Below are 15113 nucleotides of genomic sequence, written 5' to 3'. Positions count from 1 at the left end.
GGTTTGAAGGTATTATAGCTGTATATTAATGCCATAAAACTAGAAAACAGCAATGGAGTGTCTTTAAAAACCTATATATGTATAGCCAGTGTCTTTACCAGTGCTCGAGCCCCTGTACTGATTCACGATCGTTTGATTTTTGGTTCATTCACACTGCCCATGATTTTCCGGAATCTATGCGTGAATTCACACACATACTGTTAAGATCCTGTAAAGATATTTAATGTCCTGCACTTGGTAGGTTTTTTCCACAGCGTCTGAAGTTTTCTTAATATCTGTGATTACTCATTTGAAACCACGCGTGTGCATTTTATTTTCTGACAAGATAATAAAGCCAATTCACACTGGTCCAACAAATCCCAACATCTTAAAGTCTCATTTACTTTTATCCAAAAACTACCACCAGAGGTTTCACACTGACCCGACAGACTCAAACAGACGTGTTTGTTTGGACCGGTGTGAATTGGTCTATAAGGAGCGCGTGATGAGCTGTTCTGTCATGCTGGTGAATGATCTCAGCTTCAGCACAGACAGTGATGAGCTTCCTGATCTCGGCTTCAGTCCAGTTTGTCGACATTTGTCTTCATGAATGTTAATCTGCATTAAAATCCTGTGTCAAAGACCTGAACCATAACTTCATTGTCACTACGGCACGCCCTTAACAGCAATGTTTCTGCGTCTTGGTCAAACAGAATGCTTTCCATGAATGGTACGATCCCAGAACATTTACGGGATTTGTTTGTGTTCAAACAGAAGACTTTTACATAAATTTTCTAGGACCAAAGTGCTGTGTGAATGAGGTTATAGAGATGGTAAACCATGCTTGTCTCAACACTTGCCATCATCACTGTCCAGAGCTCTGTGGTGTATATTATTAAGTGTTAATGTCACACTTCTCCATTCTTGTTCTGTCTCAAGCCTTTGATGTTGTAGCCATTAGGAAAGAGCCGTAGTTTCAATGACAGAGACGCTTCCCTACCCAGCACGCACACACACATATGTGCTGTTTCCCAGGCAGGGGTATTAGTAACCTACTAAAACTTGTGTTTGCCTCACCTTAACTTACAGAGTGTCTTATCTCTTTCATGTGTGTGTGTGTGTGTGTGTGTGTGTGATGCTGTAATTATCATCATCATAACTGCCGACAGCCGGACTGTGGCCGCGAGCTGTGTGAGATAAGTGTGATGAGACTTCTGCAGATTTCTCATCCTCTGATGTTTGTGTATTCAGGAATAACTACAACATGATGGACATTCAAACTGTTTTCCCAAACACTGAGATTTCTTTCTCAGCTTTTCAAGAAAATAAAAGAAAGGACACTGGTGACAAACATATGATTTATCAATAGCATTAATGCTCAAACCAGACATGAATTTCCATTTAAAAACCTTATTTTGCTGTCTATAAGCCGCGTTTTTTTGGCTGGCGTTTTAACTTGGCTGGTGCTGCGTCTTATAGTCAGGTGCACCTTGTAAGTCATTATGAATTAATTTTGACATTTATGAGGCAAGAGACAATATAATCGTCTAAAGCCGCAAGAGTCCGCCATATGCTGCTTCTGTATTTATGTAATTTAATGAATTCAGTAATGTGGAATGACGAGTATGCGAACTTCACGCTAGTTGGCTTGTTCGGATTTAGACTATTCAACCTTCCAGGTAAGTTCTGTATGCTATGGTTTATTGTTTAAATACCTGATAATATTACTTTAACGTACAAACATCCATTCAGCCTGCTGTTCTGTCTGCTATTGTTTAGTTGAATAACTTCCCTTTCCAGATAAGGGGCCCTATCTTGCACCCAGCGCAATTGACTTTGTCAGTGACGCATGTATCATTCGTATTTTGCACCGGCGCACAGCGGGTTTTTCCCTCCACAGACGCACGTCGACAAACTAGGGAATGAACTTGCGCTCCCTGGGCGGTTCAGCGCAAAAAAAGAGGCGTGTTCCGGCGCAAACCATCCCTGATGCTATTTTGCAGTTTCAAAAAACAATTGCGCCACTGACCAGAAAAAAAAGTTTAAAGTCAGTGGCGCGTTGCGCGTTGTTCATTATGCTATTTTAGGGGCGCATGCTTGAACGTATAGCTTGCACAACGCGCACACACTTTGCATCTAATCTACACAGATGCAACAGTTATTTTTGCAAATCATAAATTGTTACAATAAAAAATATTAACACATGAGATAAGGGGAATCATAGTGGTGAGCATTGTGGTGATTTTTGTGGTGAGTTTTTATTTATTGTGTGGCTGCGTTAAAAAATTCTCATGCAAATAACGATTAAAATATTTTCATAAGTTTGTTGTGTGGCTGTATTACGTTTATTTTATGTAAATAATAATTTAAATGTTTTCATAAGAAACCTTAATGTATATGAACTTGATTTGTTAGTGTACTTTGGGGTTGGACCTTGCGTTTCTTGGGTCCGATTTCAAAGCCCCCAAACCCTTTCAGCAGTGAGGGTGGACGCAGCGATGTCCTCTGCTGGCGTCAGGTCCTGAGGCAGATCCACCTCCCATTACACGGCGTGCCCGATTTATGCTGGCAAGCTTGGGATTTACAAGAACGTCGGTCTCCTCGGCTGTGAACCGCTCCTGGCGTGCGCCTGGTAAATCCGTCATAATAATAGCAACCTGCCATGGAACTTGCGCCCTTGCGTTTAAAAGGAATGTTGGATAGCGTTCTGATTGGTTTATTTGACGTTACGCCCAAACCACACCTATGAATAATGAACCTACTTTAGACCAACCCCTTATTGATTTGCGCCCGGCGCAAGAGTTATTTCTCCCGCCAGGAAAATAGCAACAGCGCCTAAGATCCGCCCACAAACTCACTTGCGCGTTGCGCTTTGCACTTGCGTTTCAGATCATTAAAATAGGGCCCTAAATGTCTGTTCTACAGCTTGAATTTTGTGAAATCATTTTGTAAATAAACGCAACGTATAGTCCACTGTGACTTATATATGTTATTTCATCTTAATGACGCATTTTTGAATGATGCTGCTTATATTCCGGTGCGGTTTATAGTCCAGAAAGTATGGTATTTTGATGCAAGTATTGCGTAAAACATTCTGCACAGAAACAACAACTGGCAAATAAATCTGTCATAATGCATATAAATATATGCTTGCTTTAAATAGATACACTTTTAACTCACTAGAAGAATTAAGAATAGTCCCATTGATCTGTTAGCTGTAGTTCATTCATGGCAAGCATCAGTATTTAGTAATATAAAATGTTTTTTTTTGTTAAGGAGAATATCTGCCATTGCATTGCAGTTTCACTTCTGTGAGTCAAGTTAAAAATCACAACAACTTTTCAACCAGACAAAACATCTTATAGAGAAATATTTAGTCATTAAACCCAAAACTTAATAACCAAAAGAGGAAAACCCTTTAAACTTGTTCACATCAAACACGTCAACAACAAACAAGCGGCTGGACGGAAGGAGCAGACAATAAAGAGCGAGGAAAGAGTCATATTCCATATCTCCACTGGTGATGTTTGAATTAAAATCTAATCTGAACTGACCCCAGTTCAGCTATTTGGCTTGATCTTTTTAAGCAAATCTTAGTAGAAAACCTTCAGAAAAACACCTTGAGAAATACCCTGCCAGGCGATTTCAATCATCACTTTTGTCATAAACATTAGTAACGCCTGTCTGTGCGTAAATTCTGAAAATTCTGTATTTTTTCAGCATTTCCAAGTAATATTGAGTAGAGGCGCGGGTTTTTTTTTTCTGCTCGGCACTGAGGTGTTTCCCTCGGGCACTGTCATAAACATCGCTTTCATTTTGACTCGCTCTTTATTGTCTGCTCCGTCCGTCCAGCCGTTCGTTGGTTTTTGACGCGTTTGATGTGAACAAGTTTAAAGGGTTTTCCTTTTGTTTATTTAGTTTTGGCCTCATTGAATAAATATTTCTCTATCAGACGTTTTGTCTGGTTGAAAATTGTTGTGATTTTTAACTTGACTCACAGAAGTGTGTTTCTGTGATGATGACAGCATATAAAAGACATTTTAATAATAATAATGTTATATTCAGAGGAGTTGAATTCATCCAAACCACAGGACAAACGTTTGTTGTGTTGTGTTGTTGTACGTGTCTCAGATGTTTTCTGTAACCACAGAGCTTCATTGTAACGTTTGTGGGTCTCTGTGTGTTTGTGTATTTAAGTTATTTGTCTTCATATTTTCCTGTGACTGTAAACAGGAGTTCAAGAATACGGCTTGCATCATGAATGAGCTTTTGTTTGTGTCTTGACTTTATTGGTCTTCTGGTTTTTGCTTATTATTCAGCAAGCCAAGTTTATTAAAAATATGATGAGTATAATTAAAGCCATCAATGATGAGATAATACAAGAAACACTTGCATAGATGATGATGATGTTTGAAGTCTCATTGCTTGACCACAAACTCGTTTTTAAGTGGTTTATATTTTGTACTTTATGTCAGTACGAAATATGAATATATAGATTGGAGAAGTCATCTCAGATTGTGTCTGTTCAGTGTTCATATAAAGACTCTTGACTTGACCGTTACAGTAGGTGTATACAGTAAGTCATCTCAAAAAACATATTTGCATGTTTTTGACTTGATTGTAGAGCTCCAGTGATGTGATGTTTATCTGATATTGGTCTCTACAGTAAGCAGTGAAGATCAGTGCGAGTGTGTGTCAGTAAAGACATCATCAGGTGGGCTTTGACTGGGTTTAAACATGCCTCTGTTGTTATGTCTGCATTTCCTTTGAAGTTCCTCAAACCTCAAGTTAAGTGGCACTCATTTTCCCCGTCTTACAGATGGTGAATTATTTCCAGATTGTGGCGGAGTGCCACGACGAGACGTTGTGTCGAGTAGGAGCGGGGGGTTGACGGCAACCCTTCATTTAGCAACTCTGCGTTTTAGTTTGACTAATTTTAGACACATTGGCAGTGATGCTTTAGGAGGAAAAGAAATGAAATTGACCTCGATTCTAATAAACCCACGCACGTTTACCCTCAAGACAACAGGAATAGATGCACCGGCTTTTAAGACCACTGTGGAAATTTTGCTTATCTCACTTTCACTCAGACAGGAAGCAGTGTTTTGTCTCAGTTACAGTAATCTAAAGCACAAACAAGAGTTCATCTTCACACACGCACACATATACACACCTCAGGATACATTGCTTACAGTGATCTGACAAAGTCTGGATCAAAGGGAATACGAAACTTAAACACTTTCTTTTTTTTTTCACTTTCATGTGTCCTCGTTCTTCTTCCAACATCTCCGACATCTTCTGATGCTCGCTTTTGTTTCTCGAATCTTAGTCGCTCTTTGTCGTAATAATGTTATCAGTATTTGATGTTTGCTATGAGGTTTTTCTGAGTGGTTGCTAAGGATGCTGTCAGGTGGTTGCTAAGGTTTTGAGAGGCTGGGTATTTATTCAAAAAGCTTTAGTGATGTAGCGGTCTGTAGATATTAGCTTCCTCATCCAGGTTAGTTGAATTGGAGATGCCAAATTGTCCTTCCCCAATTACATGAATAAAGCCCTGGATAATGGAATGGTGTTAGGAAATGAATAAATAAATAAAGCAAGCATTAGTCCAGCTGCTTAGAAAAGTAATAGGATAGTATGTGAAGTTTAAAAAGTCTGGGTTAAAGGGTCTTTAGCAAACACCAGTAATAAATGTACTTGCCTTAAGTATTAACACTGAAGAGACAAAAGCTCATCCGATTGAATGTGAGCAGCGTGTTTTACGTATTCATCTCAGATTAAAGACGTAACACTCAAAGCCTCACTCTTCCAGGAGGAAGGACCTCTCATTTACTCTTCAAAGAAGCACTCATGTGTTTAAATGTAAAGAATACATTAGACAGTAAAGTGTTTATGACCGTCAGAGACAGACACTTCTCCACCTCTCCATCAAACACATCACCAGTGGATTCCTCTTCAAATAAAAGAAATCACAGCATGCAAATATTTTTTTTTCTATTAGAGCTTAACCTCATATTATTACGTAATACATGTTACTTATGTGTGGTAATGTGTTACCCCAACACTGACCATAAATACATAACGATTAATCATTAAATCGACTAATTATTTGTAAAATTAAAGTTTTTGTTTACATCATATGTGTATATATAATTATGTATGCAATAAGGTACGAGAGGTTGTGCTGTATCTTGAATAAGTAACGGCTGAAGGGCGTTGTTAGGCACGACGCAAAGCGGAGTTACGGAACAACAACGTTCCAATGTGAAATATGCATGAAAGCTGAAATAAAAACAACAAACTGATACGTGTGCACTGTAAAAAAAATCCGTAGAGATTGCAGCTGGGTTGCCGGTAACTTACCGTAGATTTAAATTTATGTTTTTAACTGGCAACATTTTGTTCAAAGTTAAATGAACATTAAACATTTACAAGTCTTTGTCTTTAAAGAGTAAAACTAAAAAAAACAGCATCAAGCAAAACATTCTGGGAAACAAAATCTGAAGCAAAAAACAGAAAAAGGTTAATGATGATTTCTGGTTCCCAGAATGCTTTGCATGAGACTGTTATTGTATAGTTTTATTCTGTAAAGATAAAGACTTGTTTATATTTAAAATTTATTTAACTTTGAACAAACTCTTGCCAGTAAATAACATAAATGTAAATCTACGGTAAATTACCGGCAACCCAGCTGCAATAACATTGTCATTTCTACTGAATTTGTTTACAGTGTGGTTGCTAAGGGTGTTGCTAAGGGCACAGTGATGAATAGAACCGCTGGGTGATAGCCGTATTTTATCGTGAATAATCAAGGATTGGAACTTACCATTTTATAAATATAAATACAAACACATTCATGTATAATTTTATATATATATATATATATATATATATATATATAATATAAACATAATTATTATACACAACACACACCCACACACTTATATATGATGTAAACAAAAACTTTTATTCTGCAAACGATTAGTCGCAATTAATCATTATTATGCTGCGTTCAGATCAGCCGCGGTAGAGGTGTCAAGTGCGAGTGATTTCAATGTTAAAAATTGAATTCATTTGTGCGTGAAGCGAGTGAACTCAAAATGTTCAAGCGGCAAATTAGATGCGGTAGACGCGAATTTCACACCTCAAACGCAGCTGGTGTAAACCCACGGTTAGGGTAGCGGAAAAGGCGCCAATACCAAAAAAAATTTTTTTGCGTTCGAATCTACAAATACCTGAACCCATGTACCAATCTGATACCATAGGGATGGGATGATAAATGTCGATATACACTAATAAAACCTGGACAATATTCTGAATCGCACAGCTGATATTATTCACAGCTATTTCATGAACTAAGTCCTTATCGATCTAAAATCACTGTTAGTTTGACTTGTTTATAACATGCATTTGAAAAAGCAAAACATAATCTTTATACATATTCTTTATTATCATGAAAATACCTGAAAAGGTGTGACAATCTGACAAAATTTCAGGGAGTTGTGATTATTGTAGTTTTATTTGTAGATTTATATATTAAGTATTTTATATAAAATAAATTACACATAAATAAACAAATGTATATACAAATGTAAACATTTCTTAAATATATACATGCATGTGTGTGCTTTTATCTATACAATGTTATTATACACAGTTCACACACACACACACATATGATGTAAACAAAAACTTTTATTCTGCTATAGATTAATCACGATTAATCGTTATGCATCCCTAATTCCTACTTTTTTATACATCTAAAACTAGTGTTTTAGGCAGTGTTTGATTTGTGGCTACATTTGACATTCTTTCTCACCTACAAAAAAATAAATAATATTACTGTCAAATGTATTTCAAATAATAAAAATACCCTAGTTCCCTGTAAGCATTTGTTCATGTTTTATTAAAGGATAAATCTTGACGCACACCATAAATAATTATATCAGTTCATACAGGGCTAGTAGTTAGTATATACAGCTGTATACAGATACACACACAGGTATCGGATCAGTACTCCGTATCGGCCGATACCCTGAGCCCAGGTATCAGAATCGGTATTGAGAAGAGAAAAAGGGTCTCTGAACATCTCTGATTTTTATGCAGCTCTTATATAAATACTTCATAATAGCATTTATTGTACTAAACGTGTTTTATGATGATGGAAATCAAAGCCAAATTTATTGAGAAGATGAACGCTGTGTTATTGTAAAGAGAGATTGTATAAATAATTTTTATTTTAATTAAAATAAATGACATACGTAACATAAATGAATCATATAATTTTGGCACAAAAGAATATATAGTGTATTGACAGGGTGTAATGAAGATTTGATCCGTTTGTTCAGCACCTTTTGTCCAATATGAGACAATCGACTGTTCTCATGTGTCCACACTTGGAAAAATCTCCCTCTGTTAAACTTTCCAATATAAACAAACTCACTCTCTCTCTTTCTCTCTCTCTCTCTCTCTTTCTTTCTCTGTCTCTCTCTCTCTCTTGCTCGCTCACTCACTCACTCACTCACACACATGTGCACACTGTTCAGATGAAAAGAAGCCCATATGAAAGGACACCAGTCAGAAGTTTGGCCAAGAAATGTGGCTGCATCCAACCGCGCAACCGCCGTGACGTATCATGTCAAACAACATGCTGTTAGCATTAGAAAACTGGATTTCACATGAGTTATTGAAAACCATTTGTAAACAGAAACATGAAAGCAAACAAGCTCATGTGCTGCTGGCCTTGATCATCAAAGACGTATCGATTGAATGGGGTCGTCCCGCTCCCATTGATTCTCTCACATCATCACATCATCCAGTCGTCAAAACTGACACTTGTGTTTGGTTGTTTGTTTGTTTGTGTGTGTTGCAGTCCAACAAGGTGTCTGTAGTTCAGCAGGGAATGCATCCATTAACTCCACTGCTGCCGTACGATCACTTCAGTCCCAACCCGACTCACATCTCTACAGACGTCAGCCAAAAAACAGGTATTCACATCATCACTTTACCTGGAGTCATATACGATTCATTTAATGAGAGACACACACCTACTGTCACATCTGTTAGTCTGTTAACACTGGTTTGTGTGTGAATCACTGAAGTGTATGAGACTCATGTACCGTGACCCACCAGCACACTCACATGATGATGTGAGAAATGTGTCAGTACTTTATAGACTACATTAAGGTAAAGTACGTGATTTTAATAAAAACAAAGAAAGCTTGAACCTGTGACACTTACAGTATGTAAAGGTTTGTGTTTTACTGTACTTTGTTTGATATCTGGATGTTGTGTGTGTGTCTTGTGTTTGTGGTCCAGTCATCTCAGCATCACAGTTTCACTTTCAGAGGTTATGTGAGTGTACTGTCAAATGTTTTCTATTGAAAGAAAGTTAAAGACATGATTTTATAAGCATTAATCCTTTACATCATTACACTCTTTATCCCAGATGCTGAACAGAATATAACAAAATGAATGAAATTATGAATTATTATTATTAAGATTGTATTTGTTTTATATTGAGCATTTCACTACACATTTAAAAGGTTAAAAAACTCCAGAGGACAAAAGATCTTTCATTTCTACTGTACGTCAGAATTTAAAAGACAAATGTAGGAAGATATTTTTTCAGATCATTAAACAATTGAGCACACCATTTCTCATTACTGTAATGTAAAGGGAGGAATTGTTTTTACTCTTAAAACTTTTTATTTGATCATTACTGTATTAATCCTTATGGGGTGTTGAGGCCATTTTCGGCCTTTTTTTTTTGTCTTAATTTGGCCACAACTTTCTCTGTGTTTCGGCAAATGGAATAATTATTGGTGACAAATCTTATATTGACACATATTTTCAAATTTACTTCTCTTTCGAGTTGTTTGTCTACAAAAAGCCACTCAATTAAACTGTTGTAAAAATTTTCAGATTAATTTTTTTCAATTTTTTTTGCATAGATCTGTTAATCCCTCTCAGTACTTATCAAAAAAAAACAAATTTTTACAAAAATTCAAGGATTTTAACTCTTTAATTGCCAAGTTTATAAGTGAATGATTTGAGGAAAAACACACACACACACACAATGACAGATTTTCAATATAAAAAGTGATTGTGGACTGAATTTTTTTTACCTTTTTCACTGTCTTTGGCATGTCAAAGATTAGTAAAAACATTGGCTTTGATGCATTTTTTGTTTTTGTGCAGCATCAGATTTTATTTTTTTCTCCCTTATTAGTTGTTTTATGCCCCATTGACTTCCAATTTTAACAAAAAAATTTGATTGCAAACACATGACACCTTATTATCATGCATTCTTGATTGTTGGCGGTTTTTCCTTTTGCTAAGAGGTCAAATTTGTAATTTTTACTGTTGATCACCATGGGCCCTATTTTAACGATCTGAAACGCAAGTGCGAAGCGCAAAGCGCAACTGAGTTTGTGGGCGGATCTTGGGCGCTGTTGCTATTTTCCCGGCGTGAGAAATAACTCTTGCGCCGGGCGCAAATCAATAAGGGGTTGGTCTGAAGTAGGTTCATTATTCATAGGTGTGGTTTGGGCGTAACGTCAAATAAACCAATCAGAACGCTATCCAACATTCCCTTTAAAGTGCACAAGTTCCATGGCGGGTTGCTATTATTATGACGGATTTAACAGGCGCACGCCAGGAGCGGTTCACAGCCGAGGAGACCGACGTTCTTGTAAGAGCAGTCAAAGACCGAGAAGTTGTTTTGTATGGGGATAGGAGAAACACGCCCAAATCAGCGTAGGTTAAACAGGCGTCAGAGGAAATAGCCACAATTGTCTCATCAGCTGGCATCCCCAGGACGTTGCGCCGCAAGCGCTACAATGATGTCAGGAGACGGGGGAATCCCAAGCTTGACAGCATAAATCGGGCACGCTGTGTAACGGGAGGTGGATCTGTATCTACACAGAACCTGACGCCAGCAGAGGACATCGCTGCGTCCACCCTCACCGCTGAAAGCCAAGAAACGCAAGCAGTCCAACCCCAAAGTACACTTACAAATCAAGTTCACATACATTAAGGTTTCTTATGAAAACATTTTAATTATTATTTACATAAAATAAACGTAATACAGCCACACAACAAACTTATGAAAATATTTTAATCGTTATTTGCATGATAATTTTTTTTAACGCAGCCACACAAAATAAATAAAAACTATCACCACAATGCTCACCACAATGATTTCCCTTATCTCATGTGTTAATATTTTTTATTGTAACAATTTATGATTTGCAAAAATAACTGTTGCATCTGTGTAGATTAGATAAGCAAAGTGTGTGCGCGTTGTGCACGCTGTACATTATAGTCAAGCATGCGCCCTTAAAATAGCATAATGAACCACGCGCAACGTGCCACTGACTTTAGACTAGTTTTTTCTGGTCAGTGGCACAATTGTTTTTTTGAAACAGCATCAGGGATGGTTTGCACCGCAACACGCCTCCTTTTTGCGCTGAACCGCCCAGGGAGCGCAAGTTCATTCCCTAGTTTGCCGGCGTGCGTCTGTGGAGGGAAAAACCCGCTGTGCGCCGGTGCAAAATACGTATGATACATGCGTCACTGACAAAGTCAATTGCGCTGGGTGCAAGATACGGCCCCGTGTGTGTGTGTGTGTAGGGTTTGGGTTAGTATTGAGGAGATGGCACAAATTACAAATTTGACCTCTTAGCAAAAGGAAAAACCAACAACAATCAAGAATGCATGATTATATGATGTCATGGTTTTGCAATCAAAAAATGTCATTATAATGGAAGTCAATGGGGCAAAAAAGCCACAAACAACTAATTAAGCCAATGTTTTGCTAATCTTTGACAAAACCAAGACTCTGAAAAAGGTTAAAAAAATCCAGCCCACAAGACTTTTTATATTGAAAATCGGTCATTTGGTGTGTTTTTTCCCCTAATCAGTGACATCACTTATGAACTTGGTAATTAAAGAGTTAAAATCATGGAATATTGTAAAGATTTGGTAGTTTTGATCAGTTTTTGAGAGTGATTAACAGATTTATGCAAAAAATTGTGAAAAAAAAACAATCTGATACATTTTCACAGCCATTTAATTTAGCGGCTTTTTTGTACATAACCAAGAGGGTAGTAAATTTGAACAACGCACAAGGGTTAAAGATTAGTTGTGTGCTTCAGTTGAACAGAATGAAAGAGTTTGAAATGTGGTGGTGTTGATGATGATGAAGATGAAGATCAGGGAGCAGGTTTAACTCCAGCACATTCCAACCCAGTGGATTTATTGAAGACTCTGCCCTAAGCAAATGTAAATGATAGTCATTGAGTTACATTCTTCAACACAAACACAGACGGCTTCAGGGCCCGAACACTGCTGACAAATGACTTCCTCCATTCAACCAGACTGTCTTTATTCAGCTTCAAAACACACAAAAACACATGGACACACACACAAACACATGGACACACACATTAACTTTATCAAAACTTCTCAAATGTCAAGCTGATTGTATGAAATAAACCTCCCACACGAGACATCTCAATCATTTCTTCTGAGGTCTCTGTAATGTTTCAACAAACTGTGATGATTACATTTACCAAGATGCAAATATCTGCTGTCGAATAATAGTGTTGAATAAAACACACATCCTTTAAGATCACATGTTCTTCTCAATGAGAGCAGGAGAAGTCCAGATGTTTCTGTGAATCACTCATTCAATATTTCAGTTTTATTCAGAGTTTAGAGATCACACATGAGATCTCTTTTAATAGCTTAACTTTTTCTCATATGTGTTTCTATCAGAAGATATCTGGACAACATCGAAAACTGAGTCAGATTGTATAGTTTATATTATAGTTTTAATAGCTGAATACATTATTATGATCTCATTTCTATGTTTTATGAGAAATTGAGACAAAGTAGTTGTTCGATCAGATTTCCTATAAAAGAGAAACCTCATTCTAGTTTCACAGTAAATGCTATCTGTCTCTAAACAGAGAAAATAAATGAGCGAAATACCTGACGACATTAAAAGATCCTAAACTAACTAAAGTCCTGAGCATGTACAGACTCAGTGATCATAACCTCACCATAGAGACAGACAGACACAGACAAAACAAGACCGACTCTTTCCACACTGCACACTAAATGAAGTAGAAACACAACTGCACTTTTTCACAACATCATGCACAAATTATACACAAATCAAAGAAACATTTTTTACCCAATTTACAAACCACCACAAAGACTTTAACCAGATTCATCAAAATGACAAACCACCATACATACTGGGAGAAAACTCAATAAGCTCAAACCTGTCTGTGAGGTACGTCAGGTCCTGTCACCACGACTGGAAAATAACCAAAACACTGCATAACATTGCAAAAAAGACACGACTCTATTATCCATTATACAATGGGTACGGAAAGTATTCAGACCCCTTTAAAGAAGATGATGCATGTGGTAGGGATTTTTTTTAATGAAAGTAAAAGAATATAAAGACGTTAAGACTGCTCCTCTAAACAATTCACAATCCAGCTTAGTCTGTAAGCCTAACTGTTGATTATTAACTGGGGTGATATTAAATCATGAATATGAAAATTGAATTTTTTTATGGTTTTGGTCTCGACTCGGACTTGCTTCCTCAAAGACTCGTTCTTGACTCGGACTCGACTCTATTTGAAAACCAACGGACTCAGTCTCGACTCGGTCTTGACCCTTCAAAGACTCGGTCTCGACTCAGACTCTGCATAGGCGGTCTCGTCCCCATCACAAGCTGCAAGGTCTTATATAGACAGGTGTGTGCCTTTCCTAATCAAGTCCAATCAATTTAATCAAACACTCCAACGAAGGAGTAGAAGCATCTCAAGGAGGATCAGAAGAAATGGACCGCATGTTAAATGTGAGTGAAGGGTCTGAATACTTATGACCATGTGATATTTCAGTTTTTTCTTTTTTAATACATTAGCAAAAATTTCTACATGTCTGTTTTTTTTCTATAAAGATGGGGTGCTCAGTGTACATTAATGAGAAATTATATGAACTTCTTTTATTTTAGCAAATGGCTGCAATGAAACAAAAAGTGAAAAATGTAAAGGGGTCCGAATACTTACTGTACCCACAGTACACTCTTATAACAAATGTGCTAAAATAACAAATCTTGTGCCTAGTTAAGAACCTTGACACATCTGTGTTATTTTTGGATCACACTTTGTGCTGTTATAACACTGTCTTATGCTGTCCATTTTATTTATTTGAACACACACTCTAAATGAAATGACACATAATGTGTTAAAATAACACATAGTGTGTTAAATAGGATAACACAAAACAATGTGTTAAAATGAACCCATCCTTTCTTCGAGTGCATACTACAGACTCATAGATATAACCTATACCTTTTTATTTTCTTCATCTTTTAACATGTATTTCTTTGAAAAGTATTGATTTAATGTTTTTATGCTTTTGCAATGTAAAGATCCTTTTTTACCATGCCAATAAAACCATCTTGAATCTTAAACATCTGAGCAACTTCATACTGATATACATATATCTATCTCATCAGAGTGAATGGATCAAATAAACACTGCTTGACAGAGATGGGATGAATGAAGGTGGATGTAGTTGTTCAGATGTTTACAACAGAAGACGTTTATGACCTGAACTGATTGATCAAGGTTTTAAACAGTTGTTTACATGTGAATTAAATGTGACCAGCAGTCATTTTCTCTCTCTATCCCGTGTGTGTGTGTGCGTGTGTGTGGGAACAGAAGGTCAGTGTGTAATAAGAGGTTGTGATGATGTTAATAATGGTGTTGTGCCTGTTGTTTGTCCTGCAGGTGTTCACAGAGCTCAGTCTCAGGACATCTCTAGTTTCTACTCATTGCCTCAGGGTCAGATCACTCCCTCCATGAACTGGTAAGAGACACAGATCATCAATACTTTACTCTGGTACCATATGATGTCATCTAAATGTCATTGCATTACATATCAACATATCAAAGCAAAGAAAATCAGCACTTCAAGCACACACACATTTTAAATAATTAAATAATAGATCAAGAAAAATGAAAGTATTGTGGCTGGTTGTTAGCGTCAACTGTATGTAGTTATTGTGTTGATCTGAACCTGTGAGAACTCACAAATATACAGTATTGTGC

The 15113-nt window shown here is 37.0% G+C and overlaps 1 protein-coding gene across 11 annotated transcripts in view; it reads left to right on the top strand.

The window, feature by feature from the left end:
• Nucleotides 1-15113, top strand: part of tcf7 (transcription factor 7) — a 47246-nt gene that overhangs the window by 22147 nt on the left and 9986 nt on the right. For all 11 annotated transcript variants that reach the window (XM_065287619.2, XM_065287610.2, XM_065287620.2 and 8 more), the window contains exons 4-5: nt 8849-8963; nt 14793-14871. In XM_065287619.2, coding sequence (XP_065143691.1) covers nt 8849-8963; nt 14793-14871 — 194 coding nt within the window. The remainder of the gene's footprint in view (nt 1-8848; nt 8964-14792; nt 14872-15113) is intronic.

This window comes from Paramisgurnus dabryanus, chromosome 18 (genome assembly GCF_030506205.2).
Source record: "Paramisgurnus dabryanus chromosome 18, PD_genome_1.1, whole genome shotgun sequence".
NCBI classification, from domain to species: Eukaryota; Metazoa; Chordata; class Actinopteri; order Cypriniformes; family Cobitidae; genus Paramisgurnus; species Paramisgurnus dabryanus.
This window is presented reverse-complemented; position numbering and strand designations above follow the sequence as displayed.